Raw genomic sequence first — 12,682 nt, 5'->3', positions numbered from 1 at the left:
AAAAGTACAACGAAATGAAATCAACAATACATGAGACAAAGCAATTTGTCCGCTATGGATTTTTTTCAGGTGCGAATTTCAAAGTAGGTAAATAACAGAGTGACTAAAAATAAAAATTCCACAATTTTTTTTAGAATTCCTCTTATAGATTTTGATAAAACGTCGACCAAGGTCTGATGTACAATATCCTATAGCTCATTTGTTAAATTTCCCTGTAGCGAACAGCACTTCGCGAATAGTGAATTTAACGGATTCACCGTTCCGTTGCTATAGAAACAGCAATGTAAACAAATGTTACATTTTCATAAAGTTCATCCCTAGCTACATGGCATGGCCAAACAGTTTTAAGATCCGATCCCTGTAGCAGAAGATAGTAGTTGTGAATCTCCTTAAAAGCTCCCCCTCAAATCCAAGCCCAAAAAAACGAAAAAAATATTTTCGATAAAGCCTATTTTTGCTTAAACAAAATTCTTTAAAAAAAACCGTTGACTCAATTTATATGGTCTACGCTTCATTATAACTAAGCCCTATATAAAAAAAAAGCTTGGAAGTTTGGTTAGAAATAATACCCTTTTCAGTTGCTTTTTAAACTAAGGTCAAATGAGCCGTATTCAATGCAAATGCTATAGATGAAACAATCGACTCTATTCATTTGCAGCATTTGCATTGAATACGGCTCATGGATAATACTACGTTTGAACTTAGTCAGCAGGACCCAAGTCGTGTTAAAAGTTTCCTGTGTAAAGACTTGCAAACAGGAAAGTGACTATTCTTTATTTATTAGTATTCGATTATACATTCTGAACGAATAAGGGGGTTTCTGTCGCCATTTTTTCTTGTACTTATTTAGTGATGGAGTCAGCAAAGATAGGAATGTTGTTGACGCGGCAGCCATGTTGGTGGTATGGGCAGTGACCAAGCTTCGCGGCGGTTTCCTTGTTGATAGTTTCCAGCAACTGCGAGGCAAAAAATAAGGAATATTGAAAGTTCATATTCTAAATGAATTGAGGAATTCCACCTAGCAGGTCGATATAGGAAGAACACCGCTGAGCTCACGATCACGCGTACGTGACATATTACACAGGATTATTGCTGCACCTGATTGATATGTTACAAGATCAATATTTAGACAGGTATATTTTTTTATTTTCCGGGGGTAAAGTTCGGCTGTCAACGCAGGCGAATTCTAGTGAACTCTAGCAGCAATGTCATGTTAGCCTTGATTTACATGGATCCGCTACGGACACGCCTCAATACGCCTTATAAAGTGTGTATATAAATGCTGAACCTTGTATAATAAAATTACTTGACAATTCATGGTACCTTAAAGAACTTGGTGTACTCCTCTTTTCCTGTGCACTTCTCCTTCATCTCACTCATGAGCGCCCGGAGCTCGTAAGTGTTGTCTGCTCGGGCCTTGAAAGGGCAGGCTAAGTTACCCTTGGAGTCTTTGAATGCGGGACACTTGGCAGCGAGGCCTTTGAGCCTTGGGTCGTTGTAAGGGCATCCTCCTGACTTGAAGGCTTTGCAGTTCTTGATGATGTACTCGATTGAAACGTCACCCTAAGGGGAACGAAAGATTGATTTGCAACATTTCCAATGTTGATAAAGTAAACGTGCAATAATGTGGACAAGGGAAGGACATATAGTCCTAGTCCAAAGTTAACGGGGAATTGTTTGGGTTATCCTAGCTCGAATATGGAGTTCTACTTCGCTAAAGACTCCCGTACTGTAGAATAGACCAAGCAATCCATCCATTCTTTCATTTAATAAGCTCTACCCGCTAAATCATATTCAAGAAATCCAAATAAAAATTAATTTGGTTCCTCTGCAAGTTTTACCGCGTCATTTAAGAATATTCTTGAAAAAATGATAACTACAATTTACCGCGTGACAGAAGATTCTCAATGGTATTCCCTCTAATAACTCATATTATGTGTAAGCTTCCATAAAAAGCCCTACCTTGTTAGCCATGATTTGCAGTAGTCTGGGATGTTAGTCCTATAACCCTCACCAGCTATGATCAGCTGAACTCTACGAATTTCAACTTATATAGCCAGCCTGGAGAAACCGGCTAGATAGCCTGACGAAACCGGTTAAACGAGATCAAAATCCCATACCTGTCTACACGGGAAGTGCGGGGTCACGGACCTTACATACTGTGTAATCAAGGTAGGGCAAAAGCCTCAATAGTTCAATAATGGGAAATTGAAATTCCATTCGTGTCATCCAATAGAACTCAAAACGCTTGGACTATGGTATGATTGTTCAAGGCCTCAGTACCTTCTTTCAAATCTATCAGTTGATACATTACTGTAAGAGGAGAAGGGGGAGGAGTCGGAATTTATCCTTGACTTGTGATAATCCTGGGCATGTATTATTCTCAATAGGGTTTCCTACAATAGGCCAAATTCCACCATTGCACGTGTGTTTCCTTTCCCCAGTGCAGGCGTGCATCTACGTTTCGCAATTCTAGCATCTCCCCGGCTATATATTGTGGATACGTTTGGGATTGTTTCACTCCACGTTCTTTCGACTGCACGAGAGCATGCAGGCCCGTACCCAGGTTTTTTTAGGGGGGGGAATGGAGGGGGTGAGTTTTCTGATAAAAATCTGACCACCCCCGAAAGAACAAATAGAGGGGTTTTTTTATGTAATTGCAGTAATTCCACGGGACATTTATTATCGGATTTGACTTATAGATTTATGGTATACCAAAGTGATCTAGAAATCCCTCCCTAAAATCCAAGCCCAAAAAATCGAAAAAATTATTTTCGATAAAGCCCATTTTATCTTAAACAAATTTCTTAAAAAAACCGTTGACTCAATTTATATGGTCTACTCTTCATTATAACTAAGTCCTTTAAATAAAATCTTGGTTAGTTTGGTTAGAAATAATACCCTTTTCAGTTGCTTTTTAGACTAAGGTCAAATGAGCCGTATTCAATACAAATGCTGCAAATGTAGATGAAACAATCGACTCTATTCATTTGCAGCCGTGTTAAAAGTTTCCTGTGTGAAGACATGCAAAGACGAAAGTGACTTTATTCTTTATTTTTTAGTATTCGATTATACATTCTGAACAAATAAGGGGGTCTCTGACACCATTTGTTCTTGTACTTATTTAGTGATGGAGTCATCTAAGATAGGGATGTTGTTGAGGCGGCAGCCATGTTGGTGGTATAGGCAGTGACCAAGCTTCGCGGCGGTTTCCTTGTTGGTATTTTCCAGCAACTGCGAGGCAAAAAATAAATAAGGAATATTGAAAGGTCATATTCTAAATGAACTGAGGAATTCAAAGAGCAAAAGATAATCTTCAGACTGTACAAAAAGTAATAAAAAGTGCATTCAAATGAGAAAAAAACGAGAATCAAGCGTCTGCTTAGCGCTGCAGGCGATGGGAAAACACCCAAAGCTTCGAAAGTGTTGCACTTTCCCGTCGCAACGCCATGTACTACTTGCGCTTCTTTCTCCCATGATGACTTCGAGAATGATTTAGGATGCTGGACCAAACAAGACTCCCTATAAAGGGTTTTTTTTACCCCAATTTACCAGAATCTTGTCAACAAGTGCAACAGTTTGGTCTTGTGTTTCGAACATTCCCGCATTTCACAGGGATTACTAGCACTAAACAAACACGTGTTGGTTCTCACGCTTTTTCTTTGAATGATAATACACGGATCGTGATTGGTTTGCTTGCCATGGCGCGAACGGTTCCCGAAATATGGTACCCAAAATTTGATTGGCTAAAAGCGGAAAAGGAATGTGGTTCGAATCTGAGCAGCCCCTACGGGCGGGGAGCGCTGTGTGACTCCTACCGCTTGGGGCTGCGAAGGAGACTACAAAATGACGGGTCCTTTCTTGCATTTAATAGCTCATATTAATTATATCCAGAATTTTGACAACATATGAGTGATCTTTCATAACAACCTGTTCTTCCCCACAAGGCTTGAATAAGCTTTTATGAAAAGGGTGCTTAAAATGCAAAATTTCCGCCTCTGTAGGTTCTTAATCTCAAGGTTCGTATACGCTGGTGTTTACTGTACCACTGAGATACAGAGATTTTTTAAACAGAAACATCTGTTATCTGATATCTTTATGGGTGTGGTGTACTACCAGAGACTGCGGCACATGGTGGCAGACAAATTCCAGGTCAGCAAATATAGTAGCTTGATCATCCCAGGTTCTCCACCAACGCTATAGGCAGGCAGAAATGTAATCGGGTGTTTAGTCAATGAGACACGGTTGCCTGCATGCTAGACAAATGAAGCGGTCAGTTTTCAAATGCTACCGAATATATATATATATATATATTTTGGTGGAACAGCGAGTGATGACGTTTCGTTATGCGTGTCATCTGATTGGCTCGGAGACGAGATGTCACGTGCCTTGACCTGGTGTTTTACTGGAGCTTGGTCACGTGGTGACGTCTGCCGGATGCTACGGTGATCATTACAACGTTCTGACGCTGCAGACTCGTCATCTTTAGTCACATTGGGAGGGCTGGTGATTTTGTGCTTGAAGGCAAAAAGTCTTCCTGGTCGTTGAAACATTGATTTAGCTTAGAAGTTGGAACCTTCAAGTCCATACCCGATCGTATGTTATAGGTAACTCGTTTCTTAGCTCGTGTTCCTTTGAACAGGTCCGAACAACGGGGCCCATAGACGCACTGACGCACCAGCCTGTCCAGGTATGGTTATTTACTGGTATTTACCTAATAAGTGAGGCTCGATGGCCATGCTGGGGAACTTCACCTCACGATTGACAGTCGGCGGTCATATGATATAACGAAGATATAATGAGACGTCCTTTAAATCCGTCCATCGTCCATTGCTACTTAATTCCGATTCAAATCATCCGCTTTCCTTGTTTTGCATGCCGGATAAAAGATCTGAGGTCACGTTTTATAAATGGCCCCTATGCAAGGACAGACGAATTGCATGACGGATCGAGACAGATAACTGAGCGTCTGCCAGTCCCTGTTTTCGACAGCCCCTGACGAGTCGTGATACTATATCCTTAAGGTTTACGTTATGTTTTGTAGGGTCGTAAGCGGCAGGGAGGTATCCGTTTCGGAGAGATGGAGAGAGATGCGTTACTCGCCCACGGCACTTCCTTTCTTCTCCAAGATCGCCTTTTCAACTGCTCCAATAAAACTATGGTAAGAATGGCTGAAAGAGCTGGTGAAAAGCTTTTGATGGCGTGAAATGTGCTGAGAATATTTTGTTGGTGGTTTGTATTTGTATTAACGTCGACCATATCGCTATAAGTATATGTTGGCATCGACGGCGACAACGAGGAAAAACAACAATTGCAACTGATTCGAGAATTTATTGATTTTTCTGCTACCTGCACTTTAAACACGAGGTTCCGCTATAAAAGGGAAAGCTCCTTTCAACCCCGGGCTCAAGAACAATCAGTTATCAATCAGCCGTCAATGAGTGAACATGTCAGGACAACTGCTCTGAGCGCTAAATTCAAAACATATATTCTAAACCAAAATAAATATCATTCCTAAAGTTGTCCATCTAAAAATGTTTCTATCTTTCGTAAAATAATGTTATACCAACCTGTGTGCGCTCTAAAATACGAGCATTTTCATCACAGCGCGAGAATAATTTATGCAGGTGCGCTAGATTATGGATAGCGCAAAATTTAAAATTTTGCACCGAAAACCTGAGTGGACAGCAAATAACTAATTCAACAATCTCTTAACACAACTGTCTTGTTACCTGTGCAAAAATAGTTTTATTCCAGCCGACTGAGGCTCAGAGATAAGCAATTTTACAGAAGGCTTATAATTTGTGACTGCTATCGTTGCAGTTTATGATTATAATTGCAAATTCGAGCCCAGGGGTGGGAGGAGCTTTCCCTTTTATAGCGGAACCTCTTGTTTAAAGCCGCATTGTCACCAGTTTACTTCCGGAGGTCCGGCGGAAAACCTCAACTGTTAAAAGACAAAAGAATTTATTAAAATCCGAGATATTAAACAGGCCATACGCTCTAAATTATCAATCACATCCTCAAAGAAACTTTCAATAAACACACTGCTTTCAATATTTTGAAATATTTTTCGCGTTTTCCGTTAAAAATCATCGGAGATTGTTACGTAATCGACCGGAAGTAAACTGGTAACAATGCGGCTTAACGCTGATGTGATAAATGACCATTCATAAGTTCAGAAGCAGCCAGCCGTGGAAGATTAGCACGGGAAGAATGCGAAGAGTACAACGAAATGAAATCAACAATACATGAGACAAAGCAATTTGTCCGCTATGGATTTTTTTCAGGTGCGAATGTCAAAGTAGGTAAATAACAGAGTGACTAAAAATAAAAATTCCACAATTTTTTAGAATTCCTCTTATAGATTTTGATAAAACGTCGACCAAGGTCTGATGTACAATATCCTATAGCTCATTTGTTAAAAATTTCCCTGTAGCGAACAGCACTTCGCGAATAGTGAATTTAACGGATTCACCGTTCCGTTGCTATAGAAACAGCAATGTAAACAAATGTTACATTTTCATAAAGTTCATCCCTAGCTACATGGCATGGCCAAACAGTTTTAAGATCCGATCCCTGTAGCAGAAGATACGAGTTGTGAATCTCCTTAAAAGCTCCCCTTCAAATCCAAGCCCAAAAAATCGAAAACAAATATTTTCGATAAAGCCTATTTTTGCTTAAACAAAATTCTTAAAAAAACCGTTGACTCAATTTATATGGTCTACGCTTCATTATAACTAAGTCCTATATAAAAAAAGCTTGGAAGTTTGGTTAGAATTAATACCCTTTTCAGCTGCTTTTTAAACTAAGGTCAAATGAGCCGTATTCAATGCAAATGCTGCAAATGTCGATGAAACAATCGACTTTATTCATTTGCGCTTGTTTTGTAGCTTCGCTTTAACTATACTTCTTTTTTATACTTTTTTAACTATTCACGTAAAGAAGAAAAAGATGTGATAAATGACCATTCAGAAGTTCAGAAGCAGCCAGCCGTGGAAGATTAGCACGGGAAGAATGCGAAAAGTACAACGAAATGAAATCAACAATACATGAGACAAAGCAATTTGTCCGCTATGGATTTTTTTCAGGTGCGAATTTCAAAGTAGGTAAATAACAGAGTGACTAAAAATAAAAATTCCACAATTTTTTTTAGAATTCCTCTTATAGATTTTGATAAAACGTCGACCAAGGTCTGATGTACAATATCCTATAGCTCATTTGTTAAAAATTTCCCTGTAGCGAACAGCACTTCGCGAATAGTGAATTTAACGGATTCACCGTTCCGTTGCTATAGAAACAGCAATGTAAACAAATGTTACATTTTCATTAAGTTCATCCCTAGCTACATGGCATGGCCAAACAGTTTTAAGATCCGATCCCTGTAGCAGAAGATACGAGTTGTGAATCTCCTTAAAAGCTCCCCTTCAAATCCAAGCCCAAAAAATCGAAAAAAAATATTTTCGATAAAGCCTATTTTTGCTTTAACAAAATTCTTAAAAAAACCGTTGACTCAATTTATATGGTCTACGTACATTGGACTCCTTGCTTTCCCTTACGTGTTTCGATACCTCGTAGCCGAACTAGCCGCCATGAACATTAAGACTTCGCTCGAGATAAAGAAGGTCGGAGCCGACAGCTAAGCGTCCATGGATGGTTCGCGTATTTGTAGGGCTGCGTCTTTTGCATTGAGCAGAAGATGATGGCAGTGATATCGATAACATAGCCTGCTTGCCGGCTCTCATTCGAAGTTATTCGAACACTCGCGCGCGACAGGGGTTCCAATTATTCGAAAACAAAACATTTCCGAATATCGGCGAATGCGAGCCGGCTAGCGTAGGGTACTGATAGGACCCAATGTATTGTAAATACAGGAATAGAGAAATAAGACAATGTTTGGTATTTCTTTCTTTTTTTGCCCCCCCCCCCCCCGTTTTTTTTACTACATATTGTCTTTCTGATTGTATACATATACAAAATAGAGTGCTTCAGAAAACTTGGAAGGCCTTATCTTAGACAATGTAACATGTGTTTACATTTCTGTTTCTATGGCAACGGAACGGCGAACCCGTTAAATTCACTATTCGCGAAGTGCTGTTCGCTACAGGGAAATTTTTAACAAATAAGCTATAGGGTATTGTACATCAGACCTTGGTCGACACTTTAACAAAATTCTTAAAAAAACCGTTGACTCAATTTATATGGTCTACGCTTCATTATAACTAAGTCCTATATAAAAAAAGCTTGGAAGTTTGGTTAGAATTAATACCCTTTTCAGCTGCTTTTTAAACTAAGGTCAAATGGCTCATGGTCAAAAGGCTCATGGATAATACTACTTTTGAACTTGGTCAGCAGGACCCAAGTCGTGTTAAAAGTTTCCTGTGTGAAGACATGCAAACAGGAAAGCGACTTTATTCTTTGTTTATTAGTATTCGATTATACATTCTGAACGAATAAGGGGGTTTCTGTCGCCATTTTTTCTTGTACTTATTTAGTGATGGAGTCAGCAAAGATAGGAATGTTGTTGACGCGGCAGCCATGTTGGTGGTATGGGCAGTGACCAAGCTTCGCGGCGGTTTCCTTGTTGATAGTTTCCAGCAACTGCGAGGCAAAAAATAAGGAATATTGAAAGTTCATATTCTAAATGAATTGAGGACTTCCACCTAGCAGGTCGATATAGGAAGAACACCGCTGAGCTCACGATCACGCGTACGTAACATATTACACAGGATTATTGCTGCACCTGATTGATATGTTACAAGATCAATATTTAGACAGGTATATCTTTTATTTTCCGGGGTAAAGTTCGGCTGTCAACGCAGGTTAATTCTAGTGAACTCTAGCAGCAATGTCATGTTAGCCTTGATTTACATGGATCCGCTACGGACACGCCTCAATACGCCTTATAATGTGTGTATATAAATGCTGAACCTTGTATAATAAAATTACTTGACAATTCATGGTACCTTAAAGAACTTGGTGTACTCCTCTTTTCCTGTGCACTTCTCCTTCATCTCGCTCATGAGCGCCCGGAGCTCGTAAGTGTTGTCTGCTCGGGCCTTGAAGGGGCAGGCTAAGTTACCCTTGGAGTCTTTGAATGCGGGACACTTGGCAGCGACGCCTTTGAGCCTTGGGTCGTTGTAAGGGCATCCTCCTGACTTGAAGGCTTTGCAGTTCTTGATGATGTACTCGATTGAAACGTCACCCTAAGGGGAACGAAAGATTGATTTGCAACATTTCCAATGTTGATAAAGTAAACGTGCAATAATGTGGACAAGGGAAGGACATATAGTCCTAGTCCAAAGTTAACGGGGAATTGTTTGGCTCGAAAAAGGAGGTTCTACTTTGCTGAAGACTCCCGTACTGTAGAATAGACCAAGCAATCCATCCATTCTTTCATTTAATAAGCTCTACCCTCTAAATCATATTCAAGAAATCCAAATAAAAATTAATTTGGTTCCTCTGCAAGTTTTACCGCGTCATTGAAGAATATTCTTGAAAAAATTAATAACTACAATTTACCGCGTGACAGAAGATTCTCAATGGTAGTCCCTCTAATAACTCATATTATGTGTAAGCTTCCATAAAAAGCCCTACCTTGTTAGCCATGATTTGCAGTAGTCTGGGATGTTAGTCCTATAACCCTCACCAGCTATGATCAGCTGAAATCTACGAATTTCAACTTATATAGCCAGCCTGGCGAAACCGGCTAGATAGCCTGACGAAACCGGTTAAACTAGATCAAAGTCCCATACCTGTCGCTACATTGTCCAGGAAACCACGGGAAGTGCGGGGTCACGGACCTTACATACTGTGTATTCAAGGTAGGACAAAAGCCTCAATAATTCAATAATGGGAAATTGAAATTCCATTCGTGTCATCCAATAGAACTCAAAACGCTTGGACTATGGTATGATTGTTCAAGGCCTCAGCACCTTCTTTCAAGTCTATCAGTTGATACATTACTGTAAGAGGAGAAGGGGGAGGAGTCGGAATTTATCCTTGACTTGTGATAATCCTGGGCATGTATTATTCTCAATAGGGTTTCCTACAATAGGCCAAATTCCACCATTGCACGTGTGTTTCCTTTTCCCAGTGCAGACGTGCATCTACGTTTCGCAATTCTAGCATCTCCCCGGCTATATATTGTGGATAAGTTTGGGATTGTTTCACTCCACGTTCTTTCGACTGCACGGGAGCATGCAGGCCTGTACCCAGGTTTTGTTTTTTTTTGGGGGGGGAGGGGATGGAGGGGGTGAGTTTTCTGATAAAAATCTGACCACCCCCGAAAGAACAAATAGAGGGTTTTTTTATGTAATTGCCGTAATTCCACGGGACATTTATTATCGGATTTGACTTATAGATTTATGGTATGTGCTGAGAATATTTTGTTGGTGGTTTGTATATGTATTAACGTCGACCATATCGCTATAAGTATATGTTGGCATCGACGGCGACAACGAGGAAAAACAACAATTGCAACTGATTCGAGAATTTATTGATTTTTCTGCTACCTGTACTTTAAACACGAGGTTCCGCTATAAAAGGGAAAGCTCCTTTCAACCCCGGGCTCAAGAACAATCAGTTATCAATCAGCCGTCAATGAGTGAACATGTCAGGACAACTGCTCTGAGCGCTAAATTCAAAACATATATTCTAAACCAAAATAAATATCATTCCTAAAGTTGTCCATCTAAAAATGTTTCTATCTATCGTAAAATAATGCTATACCAACCTGTGTGCGCTCTAAAATACGAGCATTTTCATCAGCGATAATAATTTATGCAGGTGCGCTAGATTATGGATAGCGCGAAATTTGAAATTTTGCACCGAAAACGTGAGTGGACAGCAAATAACTAATTCAACAATCTCTTAACACAACTGTCTTGTTACCTGTGCAAAAATAGTTTTATTCCAGCCGACTGAGGCTCAGAGATAAGCAATTTTACAGAAGGCTTATAATTTGTGACTGCTATCGTTGCAGTGTTATGATTATAATTGCAAATTCGAGTCCGGGGGTGGGAGGAGCTTTCCCTTTTATAGCGGAACCTCATCTTTAAAGCCGCATTGTCACCAGTTTACTTCCGGAGGTCCGACGGAAAACCTCAACCGTTAAAAGACAAAAGAATCTATTAAAATCCGAGATATTAAACAGGCCATACGCTGTAAATTATCAATCACATCCTCAAAGAAACTTTCAATAAACACACTGCTTTCAATATTTTGAAATATTTTTCGTGTTTTCCGTTAAAAATCATCGGAGATAGTTACGTAATCGACCGGAAGTAAACTGGTGACAATGAGGCTTAACGCTGATTGTGTCATTCGCAGGGTCACGTGTGCACACAATGTGGTAGCCTTCTTTCGCCACTTCTAGACAAGCCTCCAGTCGAGCTGGCAGCGGCGGCCGCCTACTGGGAGCGCCGTTGGTACTGCAAGCCATGTGAGTCGGGCGAGCACATTGAACTCCTTGCTTTCCCTTACGTGTTTCGATACCTCGTAGCCGAACTAGCCGCCATGAACATTAAGACTTCGCTCGAGATAAAGAAGGTCGGAGCCGACAGCTAAGCGTCCATGGATGGTTCGCGTATTTGTAGGGCTGCGTCTTTTGCATTGAGCAGAAGATGAAGACAGTGATATCGATAACATAGCCTGCTTGCCGGCTCTCATTCGAAGTTATTCGAACACTCGCGCGCGACAGGGGTTCCAATTATTCGAAAACAAAGCATTTCCGAATATCGGCGAATGCGAGCCGGCTAGCGTAGGGTACTGATAGGAACCAATGTATTGTAAATACAGGAATAGAGAAATAAGACAATGTTTTGTATTTCTTTCTTTTTTTGCCCCCCCCCCCCGTTTTTTTTACTACATATTGTCTTTCTGATTGTATACATATACAACATCGAGTGCTTCAAAAAACTTGGAAGGCCTTATCTTAGACAATGTAACATGTGTTTACATTGCTGTTTCTATAGCAACGGAACGGCGAACCCGTTAAATTCACTATTCGCGAAGTGCTGTTCGCTACAGGGAAATTTCTAACAAATAAGCTATAGGGTATTGTACATCAGACCTTGGTCGACATTTAGAGGAAGTTTTATTAAAATCTATAAGAGGAATTCCGAGAAATTGGCGTATTTTTATTTTCAGTCACTCTGTTATTTACCTACTCTGAAATCCGCACCTGAAAAAAATCCATACGAGGGCAAGGATTTTTTTACCATTGTTATTTGGCTACCCCTTATTTCTAATAACATACCAAAAATGAAAGCAATCGGTTTTGTTGATCGTAAGTTTCAGGGGCCATTCTGGGGGCTAAATGATACTTTCAAAATGAAGAAATTGAACTTTTTTGGCCGCCATATAACATTTCGCCGATTAATTTTTTCGTCCTTTTTGTAGAATAAAATTATTATATTGAGAAACATTCGGGTTAACTTTGAGATCCGTTTAAGGGTTGTAAGTAAGCGATTTTTTGAAAATGGGCATTTCAAGCGCCGACTTTGCGCTTGTTTTGTAGCTTCGCTTTAACTATACTTCTTTCTTATACTTTTTTAACTATTCACGTAAAGAAGAAAAAGATGTGATAAATGACCATTCAGAAGTTCAGAAGCAGCCAGCCGTGGAAGATTAGCACGGGAAGAATGCGAAAAGTACAACGAAATGAAATCAACAATACATG

At 40.0% G+C, this 12,682-nt stretch overlaps 3 protein-coding genes across 3 annotated transcripts; 1 reads left to right on the top strand and 2 right to left on the bottom strand.

The window, feature by feature from the left end:
- Positions 1 to 753: 753 nt before the first annotated feature.
- On the bottom strand, positions 754 to 2,094 carry LOC125560986. The gene is made up of 3 exons (XM_048723711.1): positions 1,963 to 2,094; positions 1,324 to 1,563; positions 754 to 956 (listed from the first exon to the last, which is right to left on the bottom strand). The coding sequence occupies exons 1-3, from the start codon at positions 1,972 to 1,974 to the stop codon at positions 843 to 845; spliced, it is 366 nt and encodes a 121-aa protein (XP_048579668.1). The 5' UTR covers positions 1,975 to 2,094; the 3' UTR covers positions 754 to 842.
- A 1,887-nt stretch (positions 2,095 to 3,981) lies between these two features.
- Positions 3,982 to 11,818, top strand: LOC125560924 (DNA-directed RNA polymerase I subunit RPA2-like). The gene is made up of 4 exons (XM_048723360.1): positions 3,982 to 4,152; positions 4,643 to 4,690; positions 5,045 to 5,161; positions 11,332 to 11,818. Exons 1-4 carry the CDS (start codon positions 3,982 to 3,984, stop codon positions 11,566 to 11,568), a joined length of 573 nt encoding a protein of 190 aa, XP_048579317.1. The 3' UTR covers positions 11,569 to 11,818.
- On the bottom strand, positions 8,408 to 9,759 carry LOC5499082. Its single transcript, XM_048723715.1, has 3 exons — positions 9,598 to 9,759; positions 8,967 to 9,206; positions 8,408 to 8,601 (listed from the first exon to the last, which is right to left on the bottom strand). The coding sequence occupies exons 1-3, from the start codon at positions 9,607 to 9,609 to the stop codon at positions 8,488 to 8,490; spliced, it is 366 nt and encodes a 121-aa protein (XP_048579672.1). The 5' UTR covers positions 9,610 to 9,759; the 3' UTR covers positions 8,408 to 8,487.
- Positions 11,819 to 12,682: the final 864 nt, after the last annotated feature.

Source organism: Nematostella vectensis, chromosome 2 (genome assembly GCF_932526225.1).
Source record: "Nematostella vectensis chromosome 2, jaNemVect1.1, whole genome shotgun sequence".
Lineage (NCBI taxonomy): Eukaryota > Metazoa > Cnidaria > Anthozoa > Actiniaria > Edwardsiidae > Nematostella > Nematostella vectensis.
The sequence above is the reverse complement of the archived record's forward strand: the minus strand, read 5'-3'. Positions and strand labels throughout refer to the sequence as shown.